The 23,245-nt window shown below is 35.4% G+C and overlaps 1 protein-coding gene across 1 annotated transcript in view; it reads left to right on the forward strand.

Moving 5' to 3' along the window:
- Positions 1-21,237, forward strand: part of LOC114044482 (contactin-6-like) — a 333,761-nt gene extending 312,524 nt beyond the window's left edge. Inside the window, 3 exon segments of the mRNA XM_027863984.1 lie at positions 12,365-12,477; positions 15,517-15,685; positions 21,137-21,237. Coding sequence (XP_027719785.1) covers positions 12,365-12,477; positions 15,517-15,685; positions 21,137-21,237 — 383 coding nt within the window.
- The last annotated feature ends 2,008 nt before the right edge of the window (positions 21,238-23,245 follow it).

The following is a 23,245-nucleotide window of genomic DNA, read 5'->3' on the forward strand; positions in this document are numbered from 1 at the left end:
TCTATCTATCTATCTATCTATCTATCTATCTATCTATCTATCTATCTATCTATCTATCTATCTATCTATCTTTGCCATCTTGAGTCAATAATTTCTTGACTGTATATATATCTTCAAGACCTAGTACTGTCTCTAAGCTTCAGGTATTCACTGTTTTCTGGCTAACTCCATTCTTGGTGAATATGGATGTCTTTCTCTCTATGCTGAATTGGTCTGGTAAAATGACTTTTTCTGTTTTGTTCTCAGATTTTCTGATTGTGAATTGGTTTGGCATTTTTTCTAGATGTTTGGTATAGTATTTATTTGGGGAGATCCAGGCTGCATTGTTTCCTTATACTCTACTACCTTTACTGGTGAGTTGTCATTATGAGATTTTTCAATAACTTTTTTTTCTTTTTCCCCATGTTATTTGAGGACACCTTTAAATAAAAGTGTCCATATGAAATACACAATTTTATTCTCTATGAAAATGTCATGAGTATTGGAATAGGATGAAAATGTTATTTTAAAAATGAAATTTATAACATAATAACTTGATAAATGTTGTATTTTATTGTTATGAGAGGTAATATTCTCTCTGATCATTCATTTACCTAGTTCATTCATTCACCTAGATCATTCATTTAACAAGTTGATCAATGATATCTAAATATACTTCATTTTAAGCAATCTGAATCAGAGGCACGAGCAACAAAAAATTAGAACCACAAAGTGATCTCTGTTGAAGCAGGGGTGGAGAGAGTCACTTTGGCATGATCTACCTGATCTGGCTGTCTATTACAACCTAAATCAATTATAAAATTGCACAAGTCTATATTTGTTGAAAGCTGATTCATCCTATATCTCTGTGGACTAAGCATTAGCCCTATGACATAGCAATCATAGGTCACTCTAACTGTCTTTCTAGATCTTCCAGAGAATAGAAAGATCACCCTTTGGGATCACCATGGATTAACCATGGATTATACCCACAGCTTTCCCCTCCAATTGAATGTAATTTATTATATGAGTAGTATATATCTATAAGGTATTGTGCTAAGAAGTGAGGTTAAAAAAAAAGGGAAAACAAAGTGCTAGTTGTTATCTACAGTACTTATATGAGTAAGACCCAATGAGTAATAGATGTTTGGGCTCAAAAGAATTATTTTAACTGGGAAACACATAAAAGCAAATGCTAAGATTGTTCACTATAGGAAAAGAATAGCTGAGAGTTGAGAAATTCAAAATTGGATGTTGCTATTGTCAAAAATGATGTCTTCTTTCCTTGCTGAATGCTTATTATACTTTATTCAGTATCCTCCCTTCCTTCTGTGAGTGTTCCACAGCAACTTTATTTGAATAGTTCTTGTATTTGGCTTTCTCTAACATGCATCATTCTGTGACAACATTAAAATAGCTAAAAGTAAGTAAAACTGCAGGATAAGGAGGTTAAGCAATTATCCATCTTGCTATTGATCCTTACTCAAAGCCTTCGTTCAAATCTATTGGAGTTCTGTACAGGGGACAATATGAGAGTAGAATAACAATTTTAAAAATCTTAATAAAAAGCACTTGAGTTCCTGGAATATTCCCCTCACCCCAACTCTCTAGATATCAGTCATCTTTGGTGTTCCCTTGTTATCCATATTTGAGGTAGTTTTTTTTTCATGTCACTCTCAGATGAATTCAGTGACTTGAGGTAGGTAGTTAGGTGGCACAGTGGATAGAGCATTGGGCCTGGAATCAAAAAGTTCAAATACAGACTCAGGTACTTACTAGATATATGACCTTAGGCAAGTCACTTTACCTCTGTTTGCCTCACTTTCCTCAATCGTACCATGGGAATAATAATAATAATATTTGTCTCACCAGGTTGTTGTGAGGATCAAATGAGATATTTGTAATATACATCTATTTATCTATATAATATATACACATATGTATATGTATATAAATATTATTATTATTATTGATTGATCTTAGTTTGTAGTAAGAGAGCCATGGCACTAGATATAGCAAGTGAGAGTTGTGCTGTGCTCAGTCTGATTATGTCACATCTGAAATATTGGAAATGCTATATTTTAGGAAGTATTTTAGAGTTAAGCTTGAGAAAACATATGGGGTAGGAGGAAAAGATTGTGAAAGGTCTCAATTTTATAGTGCTTAATTGAAGGAATTAGAGAAGTTAGCCTGAGAAAGAGAAGGGCAACATTTTTGAGGAAAAGGAGGAAGGAGCTGCATTTTGTTGTTGCTTTGTTTGTTAGTGAAAAGCAGAGGAAAAGTAATAAGTAAAAATTATAAAAATGCAGATTTTTTTAACTCTAAGGGAAATTTCCTGAGATATAGAGATACCCCAAAATGAAAAGAACAGTATATAAAGAAGAAATGGGTTCCTCCTTATAGGAAGGGTTTCAGCAAATGATGGGTAACCAAATTTATCACAAAAGTTGGAGAAGATTCTCAGCCAGCTATACCTTGGATCAAAACAAAATCTGAAGTCACTCCTAATACAGAGGTTCTGAAATTTTTCTTTTCTAACAGAGATTTATCTTGGTAAAAGATAACTTTCCCCTTCCATCTTCTACCTTTTATTCTGACCTCCCCTCTCCTCCCCTCCCCTCCCCTCTCTTCTCCTCTTCAATCCTCTAACCTGCTGATGTGCATTTTGAATAGAATGCAATAAGGTAATTCAGTTATAGCAAATGATTAATACTGAATGGACAGGTATTGGTTGCTTATTCTTTTTACAAAATTACTCTTCAAACTAAATCTCTTTATTCAGAACCTCCTTTGTGGGATGGAAATGACATTGTTATGCAGCATAATTATTTGTAATGAATTTTACTGTCTTAAGATTTCACCTCGGTGTAGATTTTGACGGTTTTGTTTATTGTAAGTACATTTACCAATCTAATCACGCACATTTCTGAATCAAGTAATGTTCTTTAAAGATGGTAGTTTTAAAGCTGATGGTGTTCCAGAGGACCCTTAGATAAATTCCCTTCTTCTACAGTTGAGGATTAGAAGGGAGAAGCAACTTGTTTAAGGTCACTCTCACAAAAAGTGGAAGAGTTGGGATTAAAGCCCAGGTTTCCTGAATCCAAATCCAGCATTCTCTCTATTTTCTCTTACTATTATGGTGCAACATCTAATGTGTGGATCCAGACAGAGTCCTAAGAAAGGAATTTGAGAGGTAGAGGTAATAGGTTCTTGGAGGTCTACTCAACATTTCCCTTTATATTTAAGAAAAGTGAGGCCCTGAGGGAGTGACTTACCCTAAGGACACATAGCTAATAAATTATGAGGTCAAAATTCAAACTCAGTTTCTTTTCTTTCAACTCCTGATTTTTTTCTCATAATATAGAAATGCCTAAAAATCTCAGGAAGTCATTGGGCTCCATATATCACCCATATATCTAATATAGGTATTATATGTCTTTGAGTTGGCATCCAGATCAACTCTGAATAGTGAGAGATTGCGACCAGAAATCTGAATTCTCCACATAATTAGATTATAGTTTTGCAAATTCATCACTTGGATATTCAATTTCCTCCAAAGCACTACCTGCCCCATTTGTCTCAAAAGTATAGTAAATGAAGAACTGTGATATTCAATAAGCCGTACTCTATCTTAGAGACAAATGGAGCTGGCACTTCTTTCCCCAATCTTGCCCTTCTTTCTTCTGCCCCAGAGCATTCTTACATATCTTATCACATGCTCACAATATTTTTTTCTTTGTTCTCCCCTACACCCATCTTCCTGTTGTGATTCATCTTGTCTTTTTTCTTGACCTTAATCTAGTACTACTTTTCCATGAAGCCTTTGTTTATCCTCAAAGATAGAAGTGCTTCTCTGCCTTTTCCCAAAGCTTTTGTGCCCACCTGTTTAACCTCTCTTGTGCCCTAATTGATTCTGTCTTGAACCCTATGATAAGACAGAATATTTTTTGTCTCAGGGTTGAGAAGACTTAGATGCAAGTCTTCATTCTGACAACTGTGAGACCTTGAACAAATTATTGAATTTCTCAGTACCTCCAAGGAACTCCATAAGATTCTAGAATTGGTAGAAGACATTCCTACAATGATGAAATCATATTACTGTCCCATCCCTCCTTTAGAAAAGCACTGTATGATAAAGGGTGTGGCATAGTGTACAGATAGTTGGGATCTTAATCAGCAAAACTTGGGTTTAAGTCCTGTCTGTGACACATAACAGGTACATGAAACTGGAGAATCCACTTGAATCTATAAATTCCCCATAAAATGTATAAGAATATAAAGAGGCAGGTATTGATATGTATCTATAGAGAACCCCCCCCCACTGGAAGTTACATAATCAATGAAATTACTAGTACTATCTAAGAAAACTTTGTACCATCTTTTTTTGTGTGTGTGTGTGTGAGTGTACATCTATGTTATTTCACTGTGATTTTTTTAAAGTTTTTTTAGGGCAAGGACTTCGTAATTTTTTTATTAAATAATTCAAAATAAACTTAATTTAAACATCCACTCAACTCATTAGGCTTACTTAGTAATCATATCCATTTAAATAATTATGTTTCAATGCATAAAATGTTATCTTTTTTTGACATTTCCTCAAAATCTTTATTAGATTCATTTATCCATTCTATACTATTCACTGGCCTTCTCATTTGGTTGCACTTATTGTGTCTTCTTTTTTGATTTATTTTTCCTTCTTCTCATTCCTTCATAAAAGTACTTCCACATTTTTATATTCAGTTATGTTATTTTTCTTCTTTCTATTCCTTTTCCTCAGCACAGTGCCACACCTTCACTAAGTGCTAAATAATATCTGTTGAATGAAATGAACAAAATCAGAACTATATCTTATATTTCTATAGTGCTTTACAATTTCCCCAGAGGATACACATATATTATTTCATTTGAGTCTCATAACAATCAGTGTGGGGTCATCAATAGAGCACTGGAGTTGGAGAAAAGAAGTGTATTTAATTTCATCTTTGATGCTTATTGTCTGTGTGAAGATGGACAGGTCATTTAACATCTTTGAAACTTGTCTTTAAGATGGAAGGGGGAGATGTAAAATGATTAATGTGGTACCCACCTTGTAGGGTTTTGGTGAGGCTCAAATAAGGTCAAGCAAACTCTATATCACTATATGTAATGCATCTTACACAATACATATAAATACTACATATATGCATATGTGTGTTAATAATAATAATAATAATAATAACTAGTATTTATATATGCATACTATGTGTCAGGCCCATTAACTCATTTGATCCTCACAACAATCCTGGTGGGTAGGTGCCATTTTTATATCTATTAAGCATAAAATTATATTTTACAGTTAAGGAAACTGAGATGAACAGAAATGAATTGAGGTGCCCAAGGTCACATAGCTATTGTGATTAATGGTTATTTGCTGATTAATGATGGATTTGAACTCAGGTCAGTCCTGATTCCAGGCCAGAAGTCTATCCTAGATGCAAGATTGGTTCCAATAACTCCATTTAAGAATAAGGAAACTGAAACTTACAGAAAATAAATGACTTGACCTAGGGTCATTTTACAATCCACAGGAAACAACTTAATTCCTACTCCAGAAACTTCCTACTCCATAACAATGCTTAAGAATTCAAATGTAAATGAACTATTATTAAATTAGTACCTAGTTTAGTTCCATATAGAGGAAGTTTTTTTTAAGCAGTCTAATAATAGATTTTTCATATTTCCCCCTTTTAACTGTATGTGACCAATTCTTTTGAAAATGTTACATTTTTATAATTTATAGTATCACAGATGTGTATCTGGAATGGACCCTGAAGGCTCTTTAATCCAAAACACTTCAATTTACAATTGAAGAAACTGAGGCCTGAACAGAGTGACTTTCCTAAAGATATGTAGGTGTTATGCTTGAGGGAGGATTTGAACTAAGGTCTTCTGACTCCAAAGCCAGGATAATGCTACATTGCCTTCAAAATGAATACAAAGAGTGTAAAAATACATGACAATCTCTATGCATAACTTCAAAGTCTGTCTCCTTCACCTTTACAAGTAGGAATATTTTTAAGTCAATCCTACAAAAGTATTTATTATTTAGAGACACATAGCCATACCCTGGAAGACAAAAATGTTTGGAAATTTTGATTGTATTAGGATCTTGACTTTGGCTGACAAGCACTGTATGTGAGATTCTTTCTTGCTGTAAATATGCAATCAATCCTTATTTAGACATAAAGGAAATATTAAACTTTTATTTCATCTTGTGCCAATTTTTTCCTATCTCTTGCCCAAATGTCAACCCCATGCTGTTCCTTAGAAGTGCAACATAAGAAGTTGTTTTTGAATTGAGTTCACAGTGTGAAGTACAATCAAATATAAATGCCATCTACAGAAAAATTGATCACAGCAAAACCATTAGTGTAGTGAAAGGCTGTTGTCATGTCACTGTGTCATCTGGTTAATGGAAAATGATCTAAAATACAGTATAAAGAAAAAAAGTATAAACCATTATAATGATTCATGTTGGTTGGATCTATACTGGCTAATTTAGTGCATTGTTAAGTACCAAGTGTGTGTTAGGCAGTGTGCTAAGTTCTGAGGATACAAAGACAAAAATGACCATAGATCCTGCCCTCAAGGAGCTTATATTTACTTATATATCAAGATGGGGTGCAGAGTATTTGCTTGCCAGAGTATCGTTTGTCCAGAAAGTCCATTGGTAGCTATTATGGTTAATTCTATCAAATGAACCAATCTTGTACTTTAAACTGTGGTCAGATAAGGATGATGCCAATACAAGCAATAAAATTGCCAAAATTTGGGAAGTGAATAGAAAATTACTTTTGATAATTCATATTTTGTATTATAAAAGTTTGTTGTCACTTTTTCTTGGGGTCCCCAAATAAAAGAAATAATAGCCATTCCTGGGATTTTATCAATGTGTGAGATTCCTAGTATGGAAACTCTGTCCACTAGTGAATATGTGCAACTTATATGTAACTGATAGTCTTGGAAAGTTGCCTGGGTGAATTTAGAGGTTTAATTAGGTGGTCCCAAGCTAGTGTGTGTCTGAGGCGTGATTTGAACCCAGATCTTCTTCATCCTAATGCTGACTATCTATTAAGCCATGCTGACTCTCAACTATCTTTTATAATTCAAAATGTATTCACATATAATATTTCAGGATATTATCAGAAAAAAAAATGAAGGTGGTATTGTAAGCATTAGCAACCCCATTTTATATATAACAGGATATGTGTATAATTGAAAGAATTAATTTAAAAAGAATTTATTAAGTACTTATCTATCGGAAGTACATATCAAAAAATCAATATGGGCCTTGCTGTAAAGAATCACTTATTCTAATGGGAGACAACATCTATAAGATGTTTCAGATGCAAGTCAGATGGAATGGTATTATTAGCCTAAAAGTATAGCAGCAAAGCAGATGGTAAAGCCTCCTTTAAGGTCAATTCTCATGATAAAAAATATTTTCTAGTATAGGTAAGGAAATTGAAACTCTTAAGGGTTTAGTGGCCTTTCTAATGTCACAGAGCAGGCATGTAACAGTACAGAATCAAACCTCAATCTTTTCCCAGGCCACCATGGTCTTTCTATTACACTAAATTTTCTTCCTTATAAAATAAGAAGGTTCACAGAGGATCAGTTGAATTTTGAATTCTAACATGACAGTTCCTCCTAAGTGTCTTAGATGTTTTATTTTAATGAATTTGTCCTCATGACATTTCTGTCGGGGTAGTTATGAAACAGAATGTTTATCTCTGTTTGGGGAGATGAAGAAGCAATGACAGAAAGGTGAGGTTACTTAATCAGGCTTACAGAATCCCTGGCAGAGTATAGAGGGGAAGCTGCCTTCCTGGCTCCCGGTTGGTGTTCTATCAACTAACTCATGTTGTTGGAAAGAGTACTTTTTCTTTATAAAACAAATACAGGACAGACAGCAATAAATGAAACCTTCAGAATCCATCATTACCAGTGACAGGAAAGGAGTAGATTTATATTTGCTCAGTATTGATCGTATGTGAAGCTGCTAATGTGTGGGCTTAGTTTTAAAGAACACAGAAACAAAGAAAGCCCATCAAAACTGCATCCCTGAGATTAAAACTGGAATCCCAGGAGAGCTCAGTTTCTGTATCATTGTAACAATGAAAAAAAATTGGAAAAGGCACCTTCAACTCAGTTGAGGGAGAGAGGGCACATAATCATTTTTATCACCATTGTAATTCTAGAAAGAAAGACATTGCCCAGGTTTATTGAGTCCTTATTGAGTGCAAAGCCCTATTGTTTTCTTGAATTATTATTGGGTACATTATATTCAAAATAGTTAATCTGACATGACCAAATTGAGTCATTCTATCACAAAAATGCATAGGTATGTATTAACTTAGTTTATTAACACTAACTCAACCAGTAAAACATGTATTTATTCAACACATAATATTACAAACACTCTGCTGATGACTGATGCTAGAAGGAAAAACTAAAAATAGTCCTTTACTTGAAGGAGCTTATGTTCCATTGGAGGAGAAAACAGGTGCATAGAGAGGTATTATATAAGTCCCAAAGCCCAGTTTTAAGGAATTTTCTCCTCATTGGTGGTGAGGGCAGGACAGAGTTGGTGGGAATTAGAGAAAAGAGAAATCTGATCTCTTAGCCTCAGCTCAAGTAAGAAAAAGAGTCCCAGATCTTCCTCAAAGGGGAATTACTCAAGGTTCTAGCTAGAAATTATGACATGATGAATATTGCCAGAACCTCTAATTTCAGTGACTTCCCAGGCCTTTTCTCCCATCACTTACCTGAAGAAGTAGTGATATTTCCACTTCTTCTCTCTTGATGATGGAGAGTAAGAGAGTTCAAAGAGACAGAAGTGTTGGAAGAGACTGGATCCAATTTCTGCCAGTACCTCCCCATTTTGATGAAGGAGTGAGGCATTGATCTCCCCCAGTGAAGAGAGTCATACCAATGGTCTCTGGGGCTCTGATTACATAGGTGTATGCAAAATACATATAAAATCAACATAAAGTAAACTTGGAGTGGATGTACTAGCACGTGGAAGAGTGGCAAAGTCCCTTAATGTAGAAGTTGCTAAATCTTTAGTTATCCTGATTGTGTCTCCACAATACTTGAATTGTTTCTTTCTGGCTGTTTGTAATATTTTCTCCTTGACCTGGGAAGTCTGGAATTTGGCTACAATATTTCTAGGAGTTTCCTTTGAGGATCTGTTTCAGGAGGTGATCGGTGGATTCTTTCCATTTCCATTTTACCCTCTTGTTCTAGAATATCAGGGCAGTTTTCCTTGATAATGTCTTGAAAGATGAAGTCTAGGCTCATTTTTTGATCATGGTTTTCAGATAATCCAATAATTTTTAAATTATCTCTCCTGGATCTATTTTCCAGGTCAGTTGTTTGTTTGTTTTTTTTTTTTTCCAATGAGATATTGCACATTGTTTTCCATTTTTTCATTCTTTTGGTTTTGTTTTAAGTCTTGATTTCTCACAAAGTCACTAGCTTTCAATTGCTCCACTCTAATTTTTAAGGAAGTATTTTCTTCAGTAAGCTTTTGGACTTCTTTTTCCATCTGGACAATTCTGATTTTTAAGGCATTCTTCTCCTCATTGGTTTTTGAGTCTTCTTTTGCCATTTGGGTTAGTCTGTTTTTTAAGGTTTTATTTTCTTCAGTAATTTTTTGGGTCTCTTTTAGCAATTTGTTGACTTGTTTTTCATAACTTTGCTGCATCACTCTCATTTCTCTTCCCAGTTTTTCCTCTACTTCTCTTACTTGCTTCTTAAAATCCTTTTTGAGTTCTTCCATGGCCTGGGACTAATTCATATTTTTTCTTGGAGGTTTTGGATGTAGGAACTTTGATCTTCTTTGTCACCAAAGAAATATTTTATCGTATGACTTTTTTGTGCAGTTTGCTCATGTTCCCAGTCAATTACTTGAGTTTTAAACTCTTTGTTAAGGTAGGGGTCTACTTCTAGTGTGGAAAATATATTGTCCCAAGCTTTGGGGGGTTTTGTGTAGCTGTTCTCAGGGATACTTCTAGCGACCTATAAATTTTCAGTTCTTCCAAGTTGGTACAATTAAGGGCGAGGTGTTTACTCCTTTCCTGACCTGTACTCTGGTCTATGAGTGACCACAAGCACTCTTTTTTGCCTTGGAACTGTAAGGAGGATTTCCTTTCCACCACCACTACAAGCTCCACTACACCAATGCTCCTCCTTGCCCCAGGACTGCTACCCAGAACTGTAACCCAGATCCAAGCAAGGGCAAAGCAAGAGAATTCTGCCTCAGCACCAGCAAAGATATCCCTGCAATCCCCTTCTGATCAGTCACTTGATTCCCCCTGGGTTTGTGAGCTGAGCTCCTGAAACAGCCGCTGCCCAGGGGCTGCACTGAGACTGGGGCTGAGACTGAGCTTCTCTCTCACCATGGTCTGACAGACCTTTCCTACTGACCTTCTAAGTTATCTTTGGCATTTGTGGGTTGAGTAGTCTGAAAACCACCACAACTGCCTGTGATTCAGTCTTCTGAGGCCTGCTGCAGGTTTGCTGAGGACTGGTCTTTACTTGCAGGGCTGACGCTGAACAGCATTCCTCTCCCAACCTGACACAACATACCTTTCCAATCAACCATCCAGGTTGTCTTGGGCTGGAAATTTATTTCACTCTGTCTTTTTGTGGGTTCTTCTGTTCTAGGATTGGATTAGAGCAATTTTTTTACAGAGGTTTAGAGGGCTTTAGGGGAGAGCTCAAGCAAGTCACTACTTTCACTCTGCCATCTGTGTTGGTTCTTAAAAAAAAGGAAATTTTATAGAATATCTAATTAACTTAACAGGTGAACAATCAAGGCTCCCAAGGAAAAGATATTTCTGTCATTGTTAAAATGAGTTCAACATTGTGTTCAATTATTCTTTTGAATTAAAAGTAATATAATAAAAAAGAATCAAATGGAACACAGCTTTTCCTTACATTAGCCTTACAGATGCAAAATAGGTGATTTTTAGTGTTTTCTAATCCTATCATCAACATCATTATCACTAATATTTATATAGCACTTACTATGTGCTAGTCACTGTGCTAAGCACTTTAAAATTATTATCACATTTTATCTCACAATAAACCTGGGAAGTAGGTGCCATTATTATCCTCATTTTGCAGATGAGGAAACTGATATAAACGGAGCTTAAGTGGCTTGCCCAGAGTCATACAGCTAGGAAGTATCTATGGTCAGATTTGAACTCATATCTTCCTGACTGCAGTCCCAGTCCTCTATTCATTGTGCCACCTAGCTGCCAGCAAAAGAATGATAATTTAGAATTAGCCTATTTGACTCAAATATTGAGTATATTCTGATAGTTCATTGGACGTTTGTTTTTTTTTTGATGTCGGTATTTCTTCCATTAAAAGAAATTGTAACCCATCTATATTTAATCTATGGAATTCTTTATGTTCACATAAATTCCTCATAGGAAGTTTATCTAACATTATTGGAGCTTTTTTTAGGCTTTCTTGTCATTATATGGATACTAATAAGGCAACTAGGCTGTCAATCATGTGTTTCTCATACTCTCTTGTCCATTTATTTTTTTTCTGAACAGATGTCTCTACAATGTCATCATTTATGACATTCTTGCTACTGATTTATTTTTATTTTGTTTCCCTCTGCTAATTCCCATTATATGACCCACCCCTCCACCCACCCTTGTCCTTCTGGTCACTTTTAGTTTTAATTCTTCAAAGAATGTGGCATTACTATTCTCATAGACTTTAAAGTATTATCAGAAGAATACTCTTTTGTTTCTCTTTAAATGTGTGTGTGTGTGTGTGTGTGATGTGTGTACATGTGTGTTTCGCAGAGAAAGTTTAGCCAACAGAAAATATCACACATTGTGGGATTCATATTTTACAAAGTAGTAAAAAAAAATGGCAAGGTAGGGAGGGATGATAGCTGAAAAGCAATTCTGGCTGTATTATTGGCAAGATGGCAAAGAGTATATTGGAACTGTCACTTTTTTGGTATCCATAGATTATGGGTCAACTGGGAAAATGTTTAATGATGCCTTCCAACTACTTACATGCAGTAAGATAAACAAATTCAACCGCAATTATTAACAAATTAATATTGGACAAGCACAAAGCCATTATTCATTCAACATCTTCTCCAAAATACACTCCCAAATGAGTAGAATTTGAATGAATTACCTCACCCTGATTAGAATTAATATGGTATTTATAATGGCATTTGCAACCATTTAACTCCTTCTAATGTTAACCAGCCATGACTTATTTGCCTTTTCATGTTGATGGGTCATTCAGCAACCATAAACAATTTAATATTCATTTGTATCTTGTGATTGTGTATTTTTTGAAGCCCCAAGCCAAGCACCATCTAACATAGCCTGGAAACTGACAAACTCAAAATTATGTCTGAATTGGGAACGTGTTAAAACCATGGAAAACAAGTCTGATGTGTTGGGCTACAAAGTGAGTACAGAGAAATCTACATTACAAAAAATCTCAATTATGCAAATATATGTAGAATCTATTACTTTACATAACACAAAATACTCTCTTCACAAGACCTGTGAGTCCACCCAAAAGTAACTTGATAGATTAGCTTTATATAGTTGACTAGAGATACGAGATTTAATTGATTTCCAAGGTTATGCAGCTTGTCTCTGTCAAAGGCAAGACATGAATGCTATTCTTCCTGATTTCGTGTCCAGCATTCTAACAACTGAACTATAGACTATTTAAAAAAAATAATTTCTTTGATTAACTTAGCCTTACCCCTTCCTCCAAAAAAAAGGGGGGGTATGTTTTAAGTATCTTCATGGTTTTACTTTAAATTATCCATGAATTTATAGGATCATAGATTCAGAGCTAGATAGGAACACAGAGGCAATCAAATCCAGCTCCCTCCATTTAGACAAAAACTGAGATCTAAAGAGACAAAACATCTGTCACACCTTCACTCAAGTAGTAATTAACAGATGCAGGATTAGATCCTGAGTCCTCTGGCTCAAAAAAATACAATTTTCTTTCCCAGGTATCACACTTGTTCTCATCAATGTAGCTATTTCCTCCAATAGTACAAAAACCAACCCTCCATAATTCTTCATTTCACATGATTCTTCTGTCTGTGTTTTTCCCAAATCCTCCATAAATGGATTGTTGAGTGTACTGGAGGCCTACTGAACCATGTGATAAAATAGTTTGACTATATTTTATAAATAATGTTCCATGCTAATCAAACAAATAACAATCATTTTTAAATGAATAAGTACTGAGACAAGTTCATCATATTAACACATCAGAAGAAAGCATTTGCTGTCTCACTGTGTTTATGGAACAGAAAAATATAAAACTTCAGTGAGTTATCTAATTGAATACAAAAATTATTCATCAGAGATCAGGTATGTGTACCCTTATCACTAGCTAATAAGAAGTTAGGATGCAGAAAAGTCAGTTATTGACAGAGAAGCCTGAAGGGATATAAGAAGTCTAAGGAAAATACTATTTTTGAGTTCCAAGCCCTCTTGGTTCCAGGAAGATGGGCTTTTGTGACAACCGATTAATGATTTGTTAGAATTGCAGTCCAGGCTACCAGAGTAAATCATTTCCACTTCCATCAGTGTTAATGGGCATCATCTCTTGGCAGACAAATATTCAAGCATTTGAAACTTGTCCAAACTAAACACTGACTCTTCACAGCAAGCTCTAAAGATAATATCCTCTAGCTACTTAATTAATAAAGATAAATCGTGTGATTTTAGATGCAGTGGCCAAATTTTTTTTTTCTTTAGCAAGAGTAGTTAAGTTTAAAGAAAAAAGAAAACATCACCTCTCTAATTCAGTGAAGAATAAGCCATACAATGGTAGTATGATAATTTTATCATTCAGGTCAACAAGCATTTATCGAGCACTTAATGTATATAGAGTACTGTGCTAGATGCTGTACTATACAAAACTTAGATGAGATGTAATTTTGGAGCTGTCAGTCCAGTAGGAGAAAATAGTATATACTTAAATGAATATATGTAACCAGGGGAAACACAACTCAAAATCTGGTATTGTACCAACAGTTTCTTATGTTGAACTCTGATTCATCCCTCTCTCCCCGCAAATTCATCATAACTTGTCTCATTATGCTCACACCAAGAGTTTATGCTAGAAAACCTCTGAACATAGTTGATGTCTGAAAAACAACTTGAGTGGGTAAAAAGTTACCCCAAATACCCTAAGTTACTCAGGGTAGCAATTCATTTGTTATCATGGCACCCCCTTCATCCTACCCTCTCCCCTAATTGCCAAAACCAAATAAAAATTACCACAGTGGAGCATAAAATCTATTCTAATACTACTTCCATTGCAGTGATACCTAGGTTTGTTCCACAAATACCTTCCGAATGCTTAGGCATCCTCTCAAATGGGAAGCTCACCAGAAATACAATTATGTCTGTCCCATCATAATATCTCATTGATATGGCAAGATGATGTGTCCAATTACTTTTGTTCCTTCATCCTATTATTTTAGCCCATCGACACGCCTCCTTCTGACGGAAGCTCCCCAATCCTTGATTATTTCCTATCATCAAGAAATATTCATCCTCTTGTTAGAAGGTTGTATCCTGGACTTCTTGATATTGAGGTTATCTTTGAAAAAAAAATTCAAGCCAAGGACTGGACAAGAATTTCCAGAACAATTACAAGAACACTTGACTTTAGGGTTGTGATGTATTAGAAGTTCCACCTATTCAAACTACATGGCTGGGATTTAGGAGAGACTACTATCGACAGTAAGATAAACACTGTGAACCAAAATTCAAGCCAGCTATGCAGAAATACTCAAGGAGTTTATATATTAATGAGGTGGGTAGCACATAATAAGAGCTATACATTGTGGAGGAGATAGCTGAGAAGTGACTAGGGACTCAGTTCTGGGCAAAATGATGCAAAATTTCACCTATTAGATGGAGTCTGGCCTTACAGAAATGGAGTCCAAGATTCCTTTGAAAGAGGGATGAAAGGTATGGTAAAATGTAGGCAACACAGTGTAAAGATGGCAACAAAAAAGTATATGGAGATTCATTTTTGTTTAATCATAGAAGCTGGGTTCAGGAGGGAACATTGCTTTTCTATAACACTAGATTCATGAATCTATGTTTTCCCTCTTCATAGATGCCTTGTCAAAGAGATTCAGTACTGGGGTCAAGAATTTGGCACATGGACAAAATTATATCTGTTTCCTACCACGTGCCTTTATTCTAAAGCAACTATTAATAGTTCCAAGTCCTGTGTGCCCGTGGGAAGAGGACTGTGGATGTGGGTGTACTCTTCTTTTAACCCCATTGTACAGCATTGGTTGAGGAAATAGAGTGGATTTGTATAGAAAATATTGTCAAGGAATAATCATTATGATATGGTATGTTATGAGACATGAATAGAAAGAGAGGGAGTGAGAAACATTTAGTTTAAACAGAAATACAATCCAGAATTAACTTTCATCTTCATTTTATTTAGATTTTATACAGTCAAAACAGACAAAGTAAAACACATATTTTGGAAACAAATAACACATCTGCTGAGCTTCTTGTCCCCTTTGAAGAAGATTACATAATTGAAATAAGAACAGTCAGTGATGGTGGAGATGGTAGCAGCAGAGAAAAAATTAGGATCCCTAAAATATCAAGTAAGTTTCATTGTGATGGTTGTGGGCTATTTTATTTTGTCCAGTGGTAAAATGAGGCAGTAGGGATTATGAGGTGTTTATTCCTTGTTTAAACAGTGTGAAAAAGTTAGGAAGTTTCTGTTTGAGTTGAAAGCTGTAGGCAAAAGGATACATCATAATGATCCAGTTTCTATCACTGGTACATCAAGCAAGAAGTTGCAATAAAATGCATAAGGGTTCTGAAGAGAAATACTCATTTGCCTAACAGATGACAGTCAGTCAGTCAGTCAGTCAGTCAATAAACAATGCTTAATCACCTACTATATTTGAGACATCATGCTAACCAATAAAGATACAAAGTAGGGCAATGAAGAGTTCTTGCTCATAAGGAATTCACGACAAATGGGGCAGGGGAGACAACCTACAAATTGTTATATACAAAATACATATTCAGGGTAAATTGAAAATAATAAATAGAGGGAAGACAGTAGCATTAAGGGGAATTGGGAAGGCTTTTTGGAGGAAAGATTTTACCTGGGACTTTAAGGAATCCAGAACCTTAAGGACTTATGGAACCCAAGGGAGCCAAGAGGAAGAGATGGTGAGAGAAAACATTCCAGTTGTATCAGCCAGTGAAAATTCCCCCAGTTGGGAGCATCTTGTGCAAAGAACATTGAAAAGACTAATGCTATTTGATCACAATGGGGGGGAGGAGAGGTTTGAATGGCTCTATACACCAGTTTTTGTTTTTTTGTTTTTTTAATGCTGGAGTCAATAGGGAACCACTGGATTTATTGCTCTTTAGGAAGGTCATTTTTGACAACTGAATGGGAGAGGGACTATAGTTGAGAGAGGCTTGTGGTTAGGAAATCAGTCAAGAGGCTATTACAAAAGGCCTGCTGTGAGGTACAGAGTGTCAACACCAGGATGACAACAGTGTCAGAAGACAGAAGGAGGCATGTACAAAAGATGCTATGTAGGTAAAATCAGAAGAACTTGGCAACAGATTAGATATAGGGTAAGCAACAATGAAGAGTCAAGGAAAATACCCCAGTTGGGAGACTGGGATGATAGTATCTTTAATAGTAATAGGCAAGTTAGATAGAGAGAAAACATTGGGGAGAAAAAAATGTGAGTTAAATTTTGGATATTTTGAGTTTAAGATATCAGCAAGATATCCAAATCAAGATGTCCAGTAGGCAGTAGGAAATTGAAAGTTGTTAGACTGTAGAATGGTTAGAGCTATATGCATAGATTTTACAATTACCAGTATAGAGATGAAAATTGCTTCCATGGGAGCTTATGAGATCACCAAGTGAAATAGTATAAGAGAAGAAAAGAAGGCCCAGGACCAAGGTCTGTGGAACAACCATGTGATGTATGACATGCATGAAGATCCAGTAAAGGAGTTAAAGAACAGTCAGACAGAAAGGAAAAGGCAATATTTTGAAAACCTAAAGAGATACTAAGATGAGGGTTATTGAAAATGTTAGAGAAGTCAAGAAGGATGAGGGCTGAGAAAAGGCTATTATATTTGGCAAATAAGAGATCATTAATAGCTTTGTAGAAAGGAGTTTCATTGAATGATCATGGAAACCAAACTCCAGAGAGTTAAGAGAGAATATATGAAGTGGAGTTACCTATCAAAGAAGCCATTTAACTACAAAAGGGAGAAGATATATAGGGTAATACCTGTTTGGGATTGATAGATATAATGAAAGATTTTTTTTGAAGATGAGCATGTTTGTAGCCAGTAGGAAAGCAGCCTGTAGTTCGGGAGAAATTGAAGCTAAGTGAGAAAGATGGAGTAAAATAAGGGGAAATCTGCTAGAGAAAAAGGCATAGAATGGGATCACTTGTTCATGTAGAGGAACTTGCCTTGGCAGAAGAAGGGAGGCCTGTTCCTGTAAGACAACTAGTGAAGACCAAGATTCTAGAAGGAGGAATCCAGAGGATGTGAGTTGTGGAGAAGTGGAGAAAATGGAGCTTAACAAATGGTCTGATTTTTTTCTGTGAAATGTGAAGGAAGGTTCTAATATGACAGCATGGGTCATAGTAGGAGCTATGTACACTTTGCCACCCAAAACTTCTATTTAGTGGTTATGCATGTTAACATTTATGGAAACTCGGGTCAGAGTAACCCTCCAGGCCATTATGAAATAATATATGGTCCTTAGTGAATGAGTTTCTAGGTAAGGGTTCTGAAGAGAACTAGGTAACTAGAAACTCATTATTCTTGGACAGGAAGCCCATGACCTTTTTTTTTTTTTGAAACCAGCATTTTTAAGATCTCTGTAACATTTGACACTATTGACCATTGCCAAGACACACTCTTAGCAATGGATTTTTACAGCACTGATTCTACTGATTCTCCTACCTCTCTAGTTCTTTCTGAGACTTCTTTGATGAATAATCAATGTTTTCCTACTACTTCTCCATGCTTTACTTCAGGGTTCTGTACTGGATTCCCTTCTTTTTTCTATCTTCTTCTAGATGTTATTGTTGTTGATGATTTTATCAGCTCCATTCAGTTAAAGTATCCTCTATGCAGATAAGGCCTCTATACTTCTCTAATTTTATTATGTCCTCTAACAACTTCACTTCACTAATTATTTGTTGGGCATCTCCAGTTATTTTATGAGTATCAGGAGATCAAAATTTCTGATACTGAATTTATTATCCTTCTTCTTCTCACCTGAAGTTCTATGCTTTCATTAACTTAAATTTTCAAACTGAGTTAGTCTCAACTTTTCACTCTCACTTGCTCCATTTTGAAACATCTGTCAAGTCTTGTTGATTCAGCCTCCACAATTTCTCTGGCATTTTCCTCCTTCTGTCCACTCACAAGACCACCACACTAGCTCATACCCACATCACCTATCATTTGGACTATTTTGATATCCTCCTAATGACCCCTCAATAATCTATTAGTTGTTACTGTTGTTTCATTTTGTTTGGTTTTGAGATTGGATCTCTATATCTCATCCAGGCTAGTTCAATGGCTATTCATGGGCCCAATTCCAATACAGATTGGCATAGAAAGTTTAATCTGCTATATTTTTTTTCAAGAATCAGTGTGGTTTGCTTCACATTAGTCAGTTTAGTGGCCTTCCACTCTCAGGGGTTAAATATATGGATGGCAGACTTAATGTGCATAGCCAATCAGCTTGAACCCTACTGACACTCAGAAGTCCTGAGTTCAGCCTCCATAGAAGAAAGGACTGTAGGAATAAATCAACATGATGGGCTTTCTCAATTTTTATTTTTTTTCCCATTTAACAAACATGCTCTAGCCTTCTGCACTACAGAGGGCAGGGTGGAAGGAAGGAGAGAAAGAGAAAGGAAGGGAAGGAGGGAAGAAAAAAAGGAGTGAAAGGAGGGAGGGGGGAATAGAGGAAGAAAAAAGAGAGAAAGAAAGAAAAGAAAGAATAAAAAGGAGGAAAGAAAAGAGAGAGAGAAAAGAAGGGAGGGAGGATGAAAGTATGGAAGAGAGAGACAAAGAAAGAGAGGAATGAAGGAAGGGAGGAAGGAAAGAAAGAAGGAAGGAAAAGGAAGAAAAAAGAAGTAAAAGAGAAGAAAGGAAGAAAAAAGAAGAATCAAAGAAACAAAGAAAGAAAGGAAAAAAGAAAGAAAGGAAGGAAGAAAAAACACCAAAATTCTTGTAACACATATGCATAGACTAGCAAAAGAAATTACCTCATTGGTCATTTCCAAAAATAGTTTTTTTTCTCATTTTCCATCTTGAGTCTTTCACCTACCTTGCAGGAAGTGGTTAATATCGTTGGTTTTCAGAATTCACGGTAGCCATTGCATAGATCTGAGTTCTTAAGTCTTTCAGGGTTCTCTTTCTTTACTATTTTGATGTTATAGTATGGATTGTTCTCCACTTTTTGCTCACCTTATACAGCATCAGTCCATACACATCTTCTTTGATCTCTTTAACTCCATTCCTTTGATCATTTACAATCACCTCTCCACAAAGCTAACGATCGAAAAGTCAAAAAGAAATTGCTTTGATCATGTTATTGTTCTTTTCCAGAAGCTCCAGGAGATCTATTTTATTTTCAAGACAAAATATAAAGTTGTCTCTTTAATTTTTTAGTCTTTTTATAACACAAACTGGCTCTTGACTACCTCCTAAGACATATTGCCCACTATTGTCTTCAAACAATTCTTGTTCCTCTTAAACAGGCGTATGTGGAGTTCCTCCTAAAAGAGAGTCCATCTCACATCTCTTTGCCTTGTCAAACTTTGTCCTCAATGTCTGGAATGTGCTCGCTACTCATATGTACCCTTTAGAAGTTCTAGGTTTCCTAAAATCATTGCTCATCTTCCCAGAATAGTGGGACCTTGTAAAGGTACTATGCCCTAGTGCAATGTTTGAAAAAGGGAAGTTAACTGATTCAAGCTGGATAGCTCAAATCCTGAGTATTCTAATCCTGAGCTTAGGTGTTTCAGGGCAAAACCCATTACTTTTTTTTAAGTGAACTGAGAAGTAAAGCAACCAAAGGGGCAATGATCTTGAGTTTCCAGAAGATGGGCTAAAATCTAAAAATATCAATATCATTAACCCACCATTCTCATTTTTCCTTAGGAAACAGAAGCAATCAAATTAGTCAATCAAGATGCATTTATAAAGCCCCTACTTTGTGCCAGGAAATATATTAGGTGATATGGAATACACAAGCAATGAATGATACAATCCCTCCTCACAACTCCCTATGATATTTAATAATCAATATGAATGATAAAGATAATATTTTTTTTTCAAAAAAAGAAGGGAAATAGGCCTGTGCAGGCCTCATTTCCCAGAATGGCTGCAAGCACCATATTGATTTGAATTATTATTTTGAGCTTAGAAGCTTTCTTTATCTTGATTGTCATATTCTACCATAGAGAATGTTCTTTACCTCCTGGTGGGCGAACCAACCAATCCAATAGATTCAAGTGCAATTTGAGTATCTCCAGCTCTCATTCTTTGTTCATTAATTTCATTTTTTTGTGGTTGTTTCTGGTGATTACTTCCAGAGACCTTAATTATCAGTTAATTGATCAATACTCTTTTTTGTTTGGCATATTTGAATGACAGAAATCCAGATAATGGATTTTTGTTTTATTTTTCACAGATAAATATACAGAGAAATGAATAGATAGATGGATGGATGGATGGATAGAGGGATAGATACATTGAAAGACTGATTCTTAGATAAATACTCTTTTGATAGATACAGAGATAGATAGATTATATTAGATAGATAGATAGATAGATAGATAGATAGATAGATAGATATGCATATTTTTAAATAACTGGAAAAAATATTCCAGGAGATAGTTCACAAAGAAGTCCAACAATTACATATACAAATAAGTTATTTGTAAGAAAATGAATTCATAATAATAAATAGATTCCTTTAAGAATATTTGTGGAACAAATGTAATAAATTCTTTCTGAGTTATTTTTATTTTTTCCAGGCTTAAGTTCTGGAGGAATGCGCATTTCAGAACCTAAAGTCAATTTCCTGTCAGCTGTCATTGTGATTTTGGATTGTTTTACAGCTGTGTCACTTCAATGATAAATGAAACCATAAACCATCCTGGACTTTTGAAAGCAGATTGTTCCATATATACAATTGGCTACACTTCAGTTGTCACGGTAAACATTTTTGATAAAGACTTCCTTGGAATGAAATGAATTGGACACTGTTCATACCGTGTAAATATCTCTGATGCATTGATATAGTGATTTTAAGCAACTTTGAATGTGGAAACACCTAAGTGAATGCTGGTTTTTCAATGGTGCTGAAAATGTGCTGTGGAGTTATAACTAGAGTAACTTTAAAAATAGCTATTAAGAGTGTTTAGAAAGCTCCACAAATAGGTTGGACTGATCCCATTTAGGATGGTGGTCATGATAAAAATGATACAGGATTGCTTGTAAAGACATTAAGCAAGATGTGGATTTTTATTTGCCTCACACCTTCTCTTAAATATGGCATTCTTACTATGCTTGAATAGGAAATAAAGGTTATTTGTTTATGACTGGGCTTTATTTATTTATTTATTTAAACCAAGGTGCCATCTCAAGAAATGATTCATTCTGTATCTTTTAACAGATGACTTTGTATTGCGAGAAATGGAAAATATCAGCATTACCAATGGATTCATGATGGCTTTCAAAATAATTTGATTTTCTTAGGATTTGATATGTTTTCCCCTTAAAATTCTTTGTTACTTATAAAAATAGAGGAATATCTCAGCTCACCACAAAATGTTGCTGACTACACATTTGATTCAACAAATGCAATTCAATAAAAAATCTTTCAAGGCCCTTGCAATGACTAAAGAAGCATTTATTAAAGGACCTACTATGTACCAGGATAAAAAGAAATAAAGAAAAAAAAATGTAATTTAGTTGACTCTCTCTTTCTATGTCTTCTAAACAGAGATGATGAAACTTATACTTTTCTTCCAATGGGCTGCACTGAGAATAAGGTTCAGTAAATAGTATGCTATCACCCTAGGCAATTATGAAGTCCTTGTGAGGATGCAATGTTTCTGGTTTTTTCTTAGTATCTCCAGACATGTAACATACTATCTTCTACATACTATGTGCTTGATAGATGTTGTGTTGACATAGTAAGTGATGGAAGACACTGTTCTGGGATCTGAAGATATTTATTTAAAAAAAAAAAAAACAGAAAAATGATGGATGACCTTCCCTGAAGGAGCTTACATTCTCCTGGAAGGTGGGGAACAACGTGGACACAAAGAAATGAAAGATGTATGCAAAATAAGACAGATTCTAAGAGGGGGAGATTATTTACACATGGAGACTATCAGGAAAGTTTTCAGGTAGCAGGTAGCACCCCACTTATGATAAATAATTCTAAATTCTTTAATCTTTTCCATAGTTTATTGGAGGCGGAACAGGTGGCGTATGACAGAATTTTAAGGATTCCTGGAAATTGATAGCAATTTACATGTTCTTGAGCTAATATATGTAATCTGTATGCAGCATCACGACTATAGGGAATGGGACAAAAATTTATTAAATGCTTATTATGTGCCAGGCACTGTGCTAAGTGCTTTACAAATATTATTCATTTTACCCTTACAACAACACTGGGAGGTAGACATTATAATTATTCCCATTTTACATTTGAGCAAACTGATGATATAAGGCAGGTAGGTGGTGCAATGGATGGAGTACCAGGCCTAAAGTCAGGAAGATTAATGTTTCTCAGTTCAAATTTAGCCTCAGACCCTTACTAGCTATGTGACCCCAGACAAATCACTTAACCCTGTTTGCCTCAATGTCCTTTTCTGTAAAATGAGCTGGAGAAGTAAATGGCAAACTACTCAAGTATCTTTATCAAAAAAAAACTTCAAATAATGTCACAAAGAGTCAGTGATTGAAATGACTGAACTAAAACAAAACTGAGTTAGAGGTTAAGTGATGTGCCCTGGTTCACACTACTAGTAAATGCTTGAGGCTGGATTTAGCCTGAAATCTTCCTGATTTCAAGTTCAGTGCTCTACCCGCTATTAGGCCAGCTATTCATTCAACTAGGATTTATTTTT

Source organism: Vombatus ursinus, unplaced genomic scaffold (assembly GCF_900497805.2).
Source record: "Vombatus ursinus unplaced genomic scaffold, bare-nosed wombat genome assembly UNPS02014773.1, whole genome shotgun sequence".
In the NCBI taxonomy this organism is placed as follows: domain Eukaryota; kingdom Metazoa; phylum Chordata; class Mammalia; order Diprotodontia; family Vombatidae; genus Vombatus; species Vombatus ursinus.